General features: G+C 43.6%; 1 protein-coding gene across 2 annotated transcripts in view; it reads left to right on the plus strand.

Moving 5' to 3' along the window:
• The window catches only part of LOC126547243 (uncharacterized), a 95,714-nt gene that overhangs the window by 43,266 nt on the left and 36,953 nt on the right, over positions 1 to 15,495 (plus strand). For both annotated transcript variants that reach the window (XM_050195193.2, XM_055062838.2), the window contains one exon: positions 6,531 to 6,622. In XM_050195193.2, the coding sequence (XP_050051150.1) occupies positions 6,531 to 6,622 (92 nt within the window). The remainder of the gene's footprint in view (positions 1 to 6,530; positions 6,623 to 15,495) is intronic.

Genomic DNA, 15,495 nt, shown 5'->3' on the forward strand with positions numbered 1-15,495 from the left:
AAAGGCGTGCGAGGCTGGCGATGCAGCGAAATTCCCCCCCAGGCAGTGATTTTTGAATGTGCTTCGAAGTTTTCACAATCGTCAAAGTAGATAGCGAAAATGGGCACCCACTATCGATGGTTTGCCATCGCTTGCCGCTTTCGAGCAGCAAGCGATGCCGCTTTCGAGACCTTCCACGCTGCTCATGAACAGTCTGTGCCATAGGTTGTGAAGGAGAACTATATTTTTGTTTTCTAAGCAGTTCACTTTTTCCTCGCCAGGTGTTAATTTTTGAATGGACTCCGAAATTTCGCGATCATCAAAGTAGAAAGCAAAAATGGCCACCTCCAGGAGCGGCGCGCGCACTTCGAAAGATCGCAGGCCTCGCGATTTTACTGCGTCTGCACCTGATATTATTGATGGATCGAGCAGCAGCGAGTCTGAGGATGCTGCCTTTTCAGTGGACTTTGAGAGTGGCGACGACGCAAGCCAGTCCGGAACATTGTCGGCCACCGCCCGGCACGCTGAACTGTAGTGCTTGCAGTTAAATTTTTGTAGTGGAATACCTGTTCAATTAAAAATTTAGATATTTTCGGAGATAGGGCCTATTAGACGGCAATACGTTTTTTATATCATAATTTTTGTTAAATTTTTTGCTTAGTGGATACAAGCGTGTATTTACAAACTTTGTTCAATTTTGACGTAATAGTTCTGTAGAAACCCGCAAGGTGGAGAGAAGTAATTAATTAAGGGAGAATGAGACATCCACCCAATCGTAGCAATTGCTACAAAGGGAACTCCTACGGGTTCCTCAAAAGAAAAGCCTCGCAGTTGAAGAGAAATTTGTCCTGGTCCGGGACTCGAACCTGGGACCTCCGCCTTTCCGGGGCAGCCGCTCTACCATCTGAGCTAACCAGGCGGCCAGCAGATGGCAGGGCGAAGTCGAATTTGTCAAGCTCACAGGCTGCACAGGCTGCACTCCAACATTCTGATGGGGGTAGAATGCAAACGCACTTCTCTACCGGGCTTCTGAGTGCGTGTTAAAGGGGCACGAAAGTGAAATATGAAGATGTCTTAGCAAATTACTCGATAGCAAAACTGATATTAGTCATAGGAGAAGGCTTGGTAAGAAAGAAAATGGAAATAGCAACAGTGCCGTTTTGAAGTTTTTGCACTAGCTCACCCCGATTTAATAATCTCTTGCCGTGTCAACTTGGGTCTTGTTAAACATTTATCGGCAAAGGTGTGTCACATGGCATCCTAAAGGGATACAGATTGGGATACATGTATATGCACTTTATTGGAAGGCAGAAATTTTCACCGGCCTGTAGACAACTGCTGATGTGGTAATCTGCATAGGGAGGAGGAAGGGGTTCCAACCTAACAAGCTTAAAGTATTTTTGTTGTGCTACAGTGGCCCATTTATGAGAAAATGCTTTGGATAACAATATTTTTGGCCTTCATTTCCTGAACTAGTAGCCGATTCTTTTTGGCCAAATGAAAGAAAAGGGAGTTTTGAAACAATACCAGTTAAAACTGGTTTAGTGTTAATTGTTAGCATAGCCCTTTAAAGAACCCAGAGTGGTTGAAGTTATTCTAGAGCCCTCCAATCTGGCACCTCTTGCAGCCTCTGTGTTACTTATAACATTAACACATTAAATTAAAATTAAATTATGCGGTTTTACATGCCAAAACCACTTTCTGATTATGAGGCACGCTGTAGTGGAGGACTCCGGAAATTTTGACCACCTGGGGTTCTTTAACGTGCACCTAAATCTAAGTACACGGGTGTTTTCGCATTTTGCCCCCATCGAAATGCGGCCACCGTGGCCGGGATTCGATCCCGCGACCTCGTGCTCAGCAGCCTAACACCATAGCCACTGAGCAACCACGGCGGGAGACATTAACACATCAATCTGTTTACCAGAGTAGAGTTAGAATGCTCCTACAAAAGATGTTACAAAAGAGAAAGAGAGAGAAATTGGATGGGAAAGGCAAGGAGGTTAATCGGAAGAGCTTCTGGTTTGTGTTTTATATACCTTCATTGAAAATGTTCTTTTTTGTAAGCATCTGTCAAAAGATACAGTCATGCCTCCTTATTTTGATCATTACTGTATTAGATGTTTCACATAGCTAGAACCAAGTTTTAAAAAAAAGTTGTACATCTGAGGTGAAAGAGATAAGTGGCATACTGTTCACAGTCACCCCAAGTTACTCTGAATATTTGTTTGAAGTGTTATTAGTTAACTAATTAAGTTCAAATTTAAAATTTAGACTATTCATTTTAGGGCATAAGTTGTGCTTCAAAAGTTGTAAAGCATGCTCAGGAACACCAAATGAAGTTATTTTGTGACGTCAACTTTCACCATGTTTTCAAGCTGTATAGAAAGCCTGCATTTTTTTTTTTAATTTTTACCGCTTTCACAGTTCTGCAACTACGAGATTACAGGGCTGTAAATTGTATTTCCCAAGAATGAAGCCTGCATGCCTTCAGCCGACAAGTGTGTTTCAACTCATTTTCAGTCCTCTCACTTAGGAGCATGGAAGAATTCTAACTTCATGATAGCAGTGCTGACTTAGCTGTCTGGTTTATGGTGGATGCCACAGCTGATCACTTTCTTTTTGCAACGGGCATGTGGGCTTCATTTTTTCGGAACACAATTTAGGCCACTGCAGTACATATGCACTGACATTTTACATTTTATGGCCTTTCTTCAGAGCTTGGAAAAAATAACTATGCAAAAGAGAATCTCATCAAAACAACTTCATTTAATGTTTCTGGGCATGCTATGCAATTTATCAAATGTAACTTAGAGGGGCCTACAATAAATTTTTATGGTATTAATTTATTTAATTCAACGAAAACCTTACCGTGCATAGTGCCCAATTCTGCAGCGATAACACAGAAAACGTCGTGGAACATTTTAAATTATTTATCTGTAGTCACAGTGTTGCTTATGTAGCCTGGTGCTGGAAACAGTGAAAAGTTAGCGTGATTACAAAATTGTGTGCTGGCATAGAAAAGCTGACAACAAGTGTGGCTCGACCGTAAGCAGTTATCTTTTGTTTATCAAGGCAATCATCATGCATTTCATGCATCCTGAATTGTTGGATTATTTATATGATAATATCTCTGTGATTCTGTCATTTTGTGCCAAACTGCTGTCTTCATTTCAAAGTGAAGCCTTGAGCCAGGCCCCCATATCAGGGTTTTAATAAAAAACTTTTACGCATGATTTTTACAGTCAGTTAGAAAGTGGTAGGAAATGTTAGTAGTAGTGCTCTCCTGGCAGTGCTGGCAGCCTTTAACAACAGAACGAGTCTTATTTTGTATCCCATAGGGGAGGGGTCTCAAACACGCGGCCTTGTGGTGCTCTCAGGTGCCACTCATGTGGCCCCACTGAATAGTTCACACTCTCCTTCATGTCCAACCGTGCTGCTGCCTGTTTCTTGACTCGCCCAACTCTCAGTGTACCTTTTCGTAGCAAAGTAGACATAGCAGTCCTCGTGCCAGAAAAATGTCGATGGAATAACCAGCTCAGACAGACTTTTAATAGCACACTAACAAGTTTAGGCATGACTAAACGTGACTATGGTCAACCTTCTACTTGAAAGTAGGTGCAGGTGTGATAAGACTTTCCCCCTTCAACATATAATAGAATGAGTAGGAGAGGCATATGCCAAGGAAGACATTGGCAGAAGATGCACTTTCGCTCGTGCTTCCATAGTAGGCAGTTTTGTGAACCGTCGTTTCCTTGAATCACGTTACACCGTTTGTTACACCCACGCTGACCCATTGGCATGCGGTGTCAACCATGGCTCCCGCTCCCATGTGCTGACTGCATTGCAAAATGTTCCATGTAATTGTAGGCAAGCACCGTGAAAGTCTGTGCTTGTGGGGGAGGGAGCTATGTGGATTGGATGCAGTCTGATACCAAAGATGAGTTTGAGACCACTGTCATACCAAGACCAGAAATTTGCATGCATGCTAACGTACATACAGGGTCCATTATGAAAGTAATGCGCATTTTCTGGGAAAAATAGACTTATTGACGGGACCTGTACAAATGGTTAAAATTCTTCAAAACACTCTCCCCGTGCATCAATAATATTTTGGAGATGTGTCTGCCACGCTTGGAAGGCACCCTGAAAGTCCTCAATGAGAATGTCTCTCAGGAATGCTGTAACATACTTTTGGATGTTTTCCACGGTCTCCCAATGCTTTCCTTTCAGCCCTTTCTTCAGTCGGGGAGACAAAAAAAAGTCACACGGAGCCAAGTTGGGACTGTAAGGGGGATGGGGGACCACCGGGGTGTTGCTCCAGGCCAGAAAGTTGATAACGATGAAGGACGTATGGCTGGGGGCATTGTCATGGTGGAGCTTGACCATGTCTTTGATGTCAGCCCTCACGTGCGCGACCCGGTGTTTCAATCTCTTGAGCACCTCCAGGTAAAAGGCTGAGTTGACAGTTTCTCCCTGCGGTACAAACTCAAAATGTACGATTCCTTGGGTGTCAAAGAAGACAATGAGCATCGTTTTGATGCGAGACTTGCTCCTTCACGCTTTCTTGGGGCGAGGGTATGGTTTTGTGTGCCACTCGCTGCTCTGCCTTTTCGATTCTGGGTCGTACTCGAACATCCAGGATTCGTCTCCAGTTACGACAGAGTTAAGAAAGTCCGGCTCATCTTGAATCAAATCCAACAATTCTTCACAGCGCAAAACTCAGAAGTTCTTCCTGATCTTTAGTCAGCACTTTCGGCACAAGCTTCATGCAGACCTTGCCCGTTTGCAGATCCTCGATCACTATCCCATGTACCGCAAATGTGGATGTGGAGGGCGTCAGCAATTTGCTGGATACTCAATCGACGGTCGGAACGCAAAACTTCGCGCACACGATCCACATTTTCGTCGGTTCTGATCGTTGTTGGGTGTCCAGAATGGGGTTTGTCGGCGACCTCCTCCCAGCCCTCCTTGAACGCCTTGTGCCAGCTCCCGGACTGTGACCTTGAAATGCAGTCATCCTTAAAGGCATTTTGAAGCATCTGGAATGTTTCAGTTGCATTCTTTCCAAGCTTCACGCAAAACTTGATAGCATATCGCTGTTCAAGCAAATGCTCCATCGCGTAGTGTTATCCACTCACACTGCTTGGAGTAAACTGGCTGCGTTGGCAGGGCAGAACCCTCGCCACATTTCCCGAGTGGTTTTACCGCTCTGCCATGGATAGTCGCGTCATAATGAAATCATTCACATTACTTTCATAATGGACCCTGTTGTACATGAGCACACCACCGTGCAATGTGAAATGCCATGATTTTGCGGTTGCACTTGTCACAAAAACAGCACCGCTTGTAAACATGAACTTTGTTTGCATCATAATAAGCATGAAAGAAAGTGCAGATACTTATATTACAGATGCATTTTAAAGCAAAAAGCATGCTACATTTAATAATGTAGCTAACATATGTACGCCAGTTGGTGATCATCACATGGTGGGGCTACAATGCTAGTATGAATTTCACAGTGGAGTATTCTGGCATGCAGTTTTTTGCAAATCTCTATGCCAATGTAAAATTATATTTGCTTTTTAAAACATGAACATCAGTTTGAGTCTGTCAATATAAAGCATGTTTTTTTAATTTCCACCAAAATTTTATTACTCGTTTTGGTTGGTTGTCAGACCCTTTAAGCCCTAAAGCAAATAGTGAAAAAATTGTACAATTGAACTTAATTAGCTAATCTCACTTCCAAAAATATTTGGAGTAACTCAGCACAACTATAAGCAATGTGCCTTTGGTTTCGTTTGTTTGAGATGTACGTCTCTTTTTTTAAAGAGTGGTTCATGTCATATGAAATACTCTATGGTTGACTCGTATTATAGACTTTTGCTGGGACCAAGCTTTTCCAGTACACAAACATGTCTTGTTAGTATGCGCACTCTCTTTTCAAACTATGAGCAGGGTGAATACAAGCAAAGCCCCCATGTATTTAAGTTTTGTTAGTATTCACAGTGTTGGCATAAAAGACAACTGCTCAAGCAAATTTTTTGCCCTGTATTTTAATTGCAGAACAGTCTTGAACAAGTGGATGGCCGAAATTTGTTCAAAATGTTTTGCTTTGGAAAATTAAACCCAATAAATAGTAAGCCACCTGAAGAGGTGAAACTGTGCTATCTGCTTGAGATTATATAGAAACATTATTCTAAATAAGGAAAAGCAGGTGATATAAGTAATATTGGCGTATGGTGCTTGCAATGACACTGCAAGTGCAGGGTTGCCAACTTGAGTTTTGTAGGAATTCCTCTGCCTCTTTTGCAGCACCTAATTTTACCTTTATGAACTTTTCTATTTACAAGATATTCATGGTGGCTTGTTGCTGTGCAGCGTGTGTTAAACAGACACACCATTGTTTTGAAGATAACCACTCATGACTGTGTACATTTTACGAATCAACATAATTGAAACTTTGCCCTTGTAGTATTTCTTTTTTTCTTGCTGTAAATGGGAGTCTGCCAGGTGCTTAAAAGCAGGATTTTGTACTTGTTCATTTGCAGGCAAAAAGAAGGCTGCCATCCTCCAATATTAAAAAAACAACTGCTCTCATGGCTGTCATGTTTATGCTGACATTCAATCTTGCTCCACTCAGGTAAGGCCACAGATCACTCCATGTCGTTTTCTGTTCTCTTTACTAGAGCATATAGTATTGTTATAGGTGTTCATCTTTTTCACTTGCTTTATGCCACTTGCATAAAGTTCCTGCTGGCAGTATTCATGCAGTATTCACTACTGGACTTGTTGAGTAATTTGTAATTACACTAACGCAAACTGTGACCAACATTTTACATTAGCAGCAGTAGCAAGATGTAAAAAATATTTACCTACTGTTGGAAGGAAATTTTCTCCTCTTTTATTAGGGGTTAACTGTGGCTATCTGCAGGATACAGCCAATTACATGGTGTAGCTAAACCTTGTTGTAGTAAAATTAAACGGGACTTCTTTATTGTCATTGCTTTATGACCTGTTACCAGGTGATAAAGCAACATTTTGTAACGTTTACAACATATCGTGCATACAACATGGTACTTGACTGGTTCAGAGTGCAGCATTGAAGTGGAGGAGGAGATCTGAGGCACTTTGCCATCTGGCATCTAAGATGTGTGAGATGTGTACTGCCATCTTGAAGGACTGTTAAACATTGATCAGCATCATTTCAAAGACAACATGCTAGGCTAAATTGCCGTGTTTTTACTTTCTAAGGGTTGTTGCATCTACTAGCGGGGAAATTCACCTTCGTTAAAGGGGGGTAGTAAGTGTTTTTTATAGGTTTTCAAGAGTAATTGCAAGGTTAATTGAATTCACTACATATTTAGTTGTAGAAATTGCATCCTAGTGAGGTTTAACTGTACTCAGTAGCAGTCATGCTCTTTGGTGCAGATTACAAAAGGCTAAATAAAATTATCCATCTTGCACATAGGTAGCGTATTGTTCAGTTCTTTTTAGTTCCTGCAGTTTACGTGCATCTGAACATACCTAATCTAATCGTCATCATTATCATCATCAGCCTATTTTATGCCCACTGCAGTACGAAGGCCTCTCCCTGCGATCTCCAATTACCCCTGCCCTGCGCCAACCAATTCGAACCAGCGCCCGCAAATTTCCTAATTTCATCGCTCCACCTAGTCTTCTGCCATCCTCGACTGCGTTTCCCTTCTCTTGGTACCCATTCTGTAACCATAATGGTCCAACGGCTATCAAACCTACGCATTACATGACCTGCCCAGCTTCATTTTTTTCTCTTAATGTCCATTAGAATATCGGCTATACCCATTTGCTCTCTGATCCAAACCACTCTCTTTCTGTCTCTTAACGTTATGCCTAGCATTCTTCATTCCATCGCTCTTTGCCTGGTCCTTAACTTGGTCTCAAGCTTCTTTGCAGTCTCCAAGTCTCTGCCCCATATGTCAGCACCGGTGAAATGCACTGATTGTATACCTTTCTTTTCAGTGATAACTGTAAGTTTTCAGTCAGAAGCTGACACTGTCTGCCGTATGCGATCCAACCTATTTTTATTCTATGAATTTCCTTCTCATGATCAGGGTTCCAGGTGATTAATTGACCTCGGTAAGCATACTCCTTAAGACTCTAGAGGCTGGCTTGCGATCTTGAACTCTTGTTCCCTTGCCCGGCTATTCATCATTACCTTCGTCTTCTGCATATACCGTATTTACTCGCATAATGATCGCACTCGCGTAATGATCGCAACCCTGAATTTTGTCGTCAAAATTCAATTTTTAAAAAAATTTCCCGTGTAATGATCGCACCCCGAACTTGCTGCAGTGATATGTCAAGTGCCAAGTCTAGCTAATAATGATCGCGCTTACCATCTGTCGAATGCTACGCGAATGACTCTTCAAGACAAACCAAGCGGTCTGCACGCACCAAACATTCTTCAGTAGATGCCTTATTTCATTACTTTCATCACTTTCCGCACTTCCATGACAAAAAGAGGTACAACCAAACTTGCCTTTATTATGTGTAGGCTTTATAATGGTTTTGGTCAACAACAACAAAAAAAAGGCGCCTTTCGATTCTTCTCATCTGCACTCGAGGGCACGCAACAAATCGCGAGCGCCAACGATAGTAGCCACGTTTACACTGAACGTTGAAAGTGTACCTTATTCATACGCCAATGCTTGTAACACAGCTAAGATATTCACCCACCCTTAGCGCAAACGTGCAGTATTAGGATAGTAGTGAAGACAGATGCCGCAGTTTTCACAGCATGCCCGCCATGTGTTTCTATGTCGCCGGCAGCTAAACGCACCCATCTGTTTCTGCCCCCTCAAAGTGAACATGGCTACGTTATTGCCGCAAACTTGCCGATATTAACGATATTATTCATTACTGATTCGGAAGAAACTGTTTAAATGCACGTAATGCATTCACGAGAAGAAAAAAAAAATTGCGTTCGGCGCGTTTGGCTTGCTCCGCCGGCCGCTATTTTTGTTTTGGTGTCCCGCATCCGCATCCCGCAGCAAGTGCGGGACGAAAAAAAAAAATTTTTTTTTCTCGGGAAATTTAACCCGCGTAATGATCGCACCCCTGAATTTGCGTTAATTTTTCCTAACAAAAAAGTGCGATCATTATGCGAGTAAATACGGTAATCTTCAACCCCACTCTTACACTCTCTCTATTAAGGTCCTCAATCATTTGTTGTAACTCGTCTGCAGTGTTGCTGAATAGAACAATGTCATCGGCAAACCGAAGGTTGCCGATGATTGTGAATTAACTCGCCTATTCTGTGATTGATGCATACAGTACTTATAATTAAATGTTGTTAAAGTGCTGTTCTTCTATTCATTGATGTAGAAGCTAAATTAAACAAATTTACACATAAGCTTGTCTTTAAGAGTCCTATGTGAGCTTGGATTCTATAGCGATAAATGCTGTAGATACTCTTCGTTACATCACCTTGAAAACATTTCTTAACAGAAGAGAGAAAGGGTTAAATCATTAAACCGCTGCAGAATGCAGGAGGAGCCAACATTAGCAAAAAATGTGCTGAAGCAAAACTAAATGTAAATGTTTTGCATAGATTCATTGCATTTAACTGCTTTGTCAGATATAAACATATGCAAGAAGTGATAATGAAACATTGTGCTAAAGAAGAGGAAGTCGTAAATGCAAAATGCACAGAACCAGACGCTGGTCCCATGCATTTTGTGTTTGTCTTCGTCTGTGCTGTAACCAGGTTTCATATTCCCTGTAAACAACTAGCCCTGTAAACAATAGCAGATCGCTAGTTCTTTCTTAGCAGTGCTCTTCCGCCCGGCGGGCTGGCCAAACAAGTCCCTCAGCTTCTGTTTGCACGTGTCCTACTCGTTAAGCTCTTCCTCGTGGTTGTCATACCACACCTTCGCAGTGCCCTTTAGGTAGAAAACCAAGTCAAGCAACGTAATGGGCACTTATACGCTCATACGTGGTGATCCAGTCTTAGTCGTCAAGGTGGTCAATGCCACAGAACGTTCCTGGATCTCGCGGCTGAGCCAGCACAACCGTTGGGGTTCTAGGCGTTGCTGTGGGCCGCGCCATGTCGGGTCCTGTTTCGTCCATCATGTTGTCCAGTCCAAGGTGACAACCACTGCGGAGCTCTGTTGTTGTTTCTCGTGGGTACTCGGCACCTCCACCAATTTGTTGTGTTGCAGAAGTCACATATAAAGATGTATTTACAATATTTACACGAGAGACAATGCATAAATAAGATGACTGTCGAGAGCGATTCCACCTCTACACATCAAATCGTCTTCTGACTGGTACCATTCTTGGTTGCACCGTAACAATATGATAAAGTTATTTTCTCTGTCATGGCTCCAAAACAATGTACTATAGGATATTTTGGACATGCAAAATTGAATATTCGTTCGAGAGGTCATGATCTGTAGAAGACAATTTTTTAATGTTCCACATGAACATAATGTGGTAAGCTACATACAGTAAGTTGTTTCTCTGTACTACACAACATTACCTTTTGTTATGATGCTACTTACCATTAGCACTGCTCTTGCCAATAAAATGGGGTGAAATCATATGAATTGAGATCGACATCCAGCATTTGAGACACCCGCAGGTCTGTGACAATTTCAGTTTAAGATGCTAGCACTTGCATTGGAATGTGCTGTGGTGGCTGAGTAATGATGAGCTGCCATGTTTACTGCGGAGGAGAGTTTCTCTGTGTTTTACTTGCTGTGGCCAATTACACAGGAGCTAAACTCTAGCCTGGGGCTTAAATAATAAAAGATAACCTAGAATGACTGCACCCTCACGGATACTGCAATATCATCGCCATGTACAATAGCAGTTATGAGGGCCAGAAGCTACAATCACTGCCAGGAGCTTAGGCACCCTTCTTAGAAGAAGGTAAAGACCATAAGTTGAATTTTTTAAGCAAGCATTTTAACCGTTGTACCATGACTTCTTTGAACAAGCAACAAGCGACTTGTGAACATGCCCAATAATTCGGACGCCGTCACGGCACTGCCACATACCCCAGGGATGTCTGGAATAAGGACGTTTGGAATTTCAGACGCTGAAATCCTTCATTGTCCTATTTTCCAGACATTTTGTCATGACTGCAGGTCCAAAACAGTGTTAATCGAACCCACCACTGCTGCCATTTTGATTATCTCACATGCCGATCTGCCAGCAGCCATAGCCACTGCAGCAACCTTAGGTCTAGCTGCTTCAGCATTCACTGCCAAGCTTCCTGCTGTTAGGTTTTTTTCATTGCCACTGTCAGCAGTGGCGCTGACTCTTTCTTTGCGACCCTCGCCGATGGCTTCAGAGTGCGGAAAGCACGACAAGAGTCACACATTACATGATGCCGGTTTCTAAATGCAAACTTCCCCGCAATACAGTGGTGTTACGCAGTCAAGCATATTCCATGATATACAGTGAAGGCTACCAAGATTGGAAAGGGGTGACTGTCGACGGACACAGTATGTAGTCCTTAATTATACACAGGTGCACCTGCCATCTCCTTTCATAATAAGAGCACCGATATGCCTAATAAGTGTACTGGCACACCTTCAGAGCTATTTCGGACATGCCTGTGGTGGCTTGAGCCCTTAGAGGTAGTAAAATACATGCTTTCATTTTTTTTTTTTTGGACTGCCCAATTTTTTGGACATTTTCGTGGTGCCTAGAGAGTCTGTAATACCTTGATGTTAATGAAGTCTTAGTTGCAGCAAAAAAACTATGAAATCATGAAATTTGTAATTTGAGGTATTTACCCGTGGGCTAGTATCACTTGGGCTGGTCAGTACATCTAGTTAGTTCTGTCCTGTGGTTCTTTTGCTGTGTCCTGTGTCACAATGTTTATAGTTGTTGTTTAACAGGCAATATTTGTGTTTGAGCCGTAAAAATTACAAGTTTCTAAAACAGTCCTGATGTATAGCATCTTGTCACTAAGCATTTAAGAACAGAACCCTGCTAGAATCTCAACCAGTAATTATGGGAGAAAAGGCATTGGTTCATCTGGTAGAGATTGCATTGAAAGGAAAGATTCTTTGTAGACCACACCTACCGCTAGCAGCCACCGTCGCATGGTGCCATTGTATACATGTATCATCATTACCACCACCACCGCCACTATCAATGTTTGCAGCCAATTCTAGGCTGCAAATTTTTTCCTGCAGTGAAATGAGTTGTGAGGTCAGAATCACCATAGCATTGTTCATGATGACACCGCACAACAATTAGACTGTATGCATTCCTTTCTTTTTGCTGAGATTGTGGTGCTCATATGCTTGCTTTTGGTTGGGATCTTCCTGTTCTGGCTGGTTACTGGTGTCTTTGGGAAGCAGATCTGCAGCACCGTGAGCACAAACGGGCACGTCGAGTGTAGTTTCCATACCAGGATGATAGATGGCATAGCAGTGTGTTCCATCCTGTATTCAATGGCCTGTGTTTTTCGTCATTCGCTTGCAACATTGACATGCATATTTGAGCTTACTATAGGGTGATGTTTCTTGCTTGTCACAGAGCCTCCTGCTATATGCACAAAATGTGCATAGACTTCGTTAAATTGAAATTGCAGAATAACATTACACTTCGGTAAATTGTAGGATATACATATGTAATGTTCAGCAGAAAAAAAATTGACCAATTAGACAAGTTAGTTGCATTGTGGGTATTGCTAAGTCGAAGTTTATTATATGTATCAAGGTTTTATTTTACTTCCATTGGGTGCCGTGAAATGCTTGTGGGGATGCAAAACGATGCCTTGGGGTAGTGCCAAGAGCGCATGTACAAGGAACATTTAGAGTTATCTTCGAGAGAATCACAGCTAATAAAAGTTCAGTTGTTGTTTAGGATGCGTGATGACCACTTGCCTTGCTCTGCTGAGAAGCGCATTGCAACATTGGTGACACGGAATCGTGCCGCAGCATCAAGTTGGTGCGCTAACGTCACTATGACTTCAACGTCCGCGACAGATGCCCCTTCACCAGTCTACTCAGTCAGCGGTAAGCTGCCCCTCTTTTGGACTGCGGACCCCGCATTTTGGTTCATACAAGTCAAATCGCAGTTCGCAGCACGACGCATCACAGCAGACCTTACAACATACCACTATGTAGTAAGCAGTCTCCCTCCAGCCATAGCCAGTAAAATAAGGGATCTTTTGCTTGCACCGCCTGCCGAAAATGCATATGCAAAGCTGAAAAAGCCCTCGTCGGCCGAGTTACGCCCTCCGGACCACAGCGACTGCAGCAATTGCTTCGCAGCATGGACCTTGGCAACTGTACTCCTAGTCAGCTCTTCCGGCACATGCAATAGTTGCTCAGTGAAACAAAAAACACCTTAGATGGAGCAGTGCTTTTTGCAAAGAACTTTTTTGCAAAAGGTACCTTCAAGTGTCCGTATCGTTGTCACTGCGTCAGAGCAGAAAGGTTTGCCCACGGTCGCTGAGCTTGCCAACCAGCTGGTAGCGATCATCCCGCCCACATTACTGGCTGTCTTGCAAGCACAACAGTCTCGAAACAAACTTCAAGAAATGCATGACGAGATTTCTCGACTCGCTGAGACGCTTTCAGCTTTACGCACAAGCAGAAGTGTGAAAACATATAGTGAGCCAAACGCACCACTATCATAACCTCAACATCAGAATATATGCTGGTATCATAGGTGGTTATGCTGCGCATAACTGTGTTCCACCCTGCGCGCACTCGGGGAAACAGACGTGACAAGCACTGAGGGTGACCAGTGCTCCTACGTAGCTTCAAGTCGTCCCTCGGTATTCTTTATTACCGACTGCAACAGCGGAGTTCGTTTCTTAGTCCACACAGGGTGAATGTGATACCGGCATCACAAATCGAAAGAAAAAATCCTAAGGTATCACCACAGCAAGCCATCAATAATACAGTGATACTAACATATGGATATCTTTCACTCACGTTGAACTTCGGTTTCAGCAGAACGTTTAACTGGGCGTTCATAGCCGCTGGTGTCAAGTTCGCCATATTAGGCGCAATACTTCGGTCTGTTGGTTGATGTCCGCAACAAGCAGCTTCAGGGTCCTGTTTGTAGTGGAGCGGTACAAGGCAAGCCGTGTTGGCACCCTCCTCTCAGCCCAACCTTGCTCAATGCATCCGGAGAATCGTACTTCACTGCCATAATACAAGAGTTCCCCGAGCTGACTCGACAGCCACAGGCATTAGCCGAAGTGAAGCACAGTGTTCAGCATCACATCAAAACCACAGGCCCACCGGTCTACGTAGTACGACCACGGCGCCTTTCACCCGAGATGCTGCTGCTAGCCCGACAGGTGTTTGCTCACATGATGGAACTCGAGATAGTACATCCTTCGTCCAGCCCATATGCGTCACCTCTTCACATGGTTGCAAAATTAACGGACAGTGATTGGCGCCCTTGTGGGAACTATCGAGCACTGAACTGGGTGACTGTACCGGACCCTTACCCAGTGCCACACTTTCATGACATGACCTCCTGCCTGCATGGTGCTAACATATTCTCAAAAATGCGAGCGTATCATCAGATACTCATAGCACCAGAGAATGTTCCCAAGACGGCAATAACAACGCCATTTGGAATGTTTGAATTTCTATGTGTGGCTTTCGGCTTACGGAACACAGGCCAAAGTTTTCCACGGTTCATGGATGGGGTTGTTCGAGGCCTCGACTTTTGCTAGGTGTACCTGGATGACGTGCTGATTGTTAGCCACACTCCTAAAGAGCGCGAAAAGCATCTACGCTGCATGCTGCAGCGACTGACAGAGCATGGCATTGTTATCAATATGGCAAAGTGCGTGCTTGGAGTACCGCAATGCATAATGGTGGAAGCCTCCGATGCAGCTATTGGAGCTGTGTTTCGGCATAAGTTGAGCGGAATGTGGAGACCAATTTCGTTCTTCTCCAGAAAACTGAGCCCATCCAAACAATGGTAGACCACCTTTGGTAGGGAATTCCTAGCTATATACGCTGCTATACGACATTTATGCCACTGTGTAAAAGGGCAAGAGTTCTTTGTACTCACGGACTACAAGCCACTGACCTATGCGTAAGCGTGCGATGAACTCGGATACTGGTGCACACATGGCACAGGAGCTCCTCCAGATGTCGTACATTGCAGAATTAACGACGGATATACACCATGTCATCGGGGTGGACAGTGCTGTTGCAGATGCCCTTTCGCACAGCCCAGTGAATGCCCAGTGTCCTCAGGCAAGGCCAGACCTTCCGTGCCCTTGAATCTTTGCCTCAAGATTTATAACGTGCTGCACAGCCTGTCGCATCCGGGGATTCGAGCCACTCAACGGTTGTGCACAGCGAGGTTTGTGGCCGGGAATAAAAAACAGGATGTCCGACACCGGGCACGAGAGTGTCTCGCATGCCAGCGCTCCAAAGTACAGCACCATGCTGTGACCCCCTTGGGATCCTTCCCTGTGCCGGATGCTCAATTTGCCCATGTGCATGTGGACATAGTGGGACCATTACTTGCTTGTCA

The sequence above is a fragment of the Dermacentor andersoni genome, chromosome 1 (genome assembly GCF_023375885.2).
Source record: "Dermacentor andersoni chromosome 1, qqDerAnde1_hic_scaffold, whole genome shotgun sequence".
In the NCBI taxonomy this organism is placed as follows: domain Eukaryota; kingdom Metazoa; phylum Arthropoda; class Arachnida; order Ixodida; family Ixodidae; genus Dermacentor; species Dermacentor andersoni.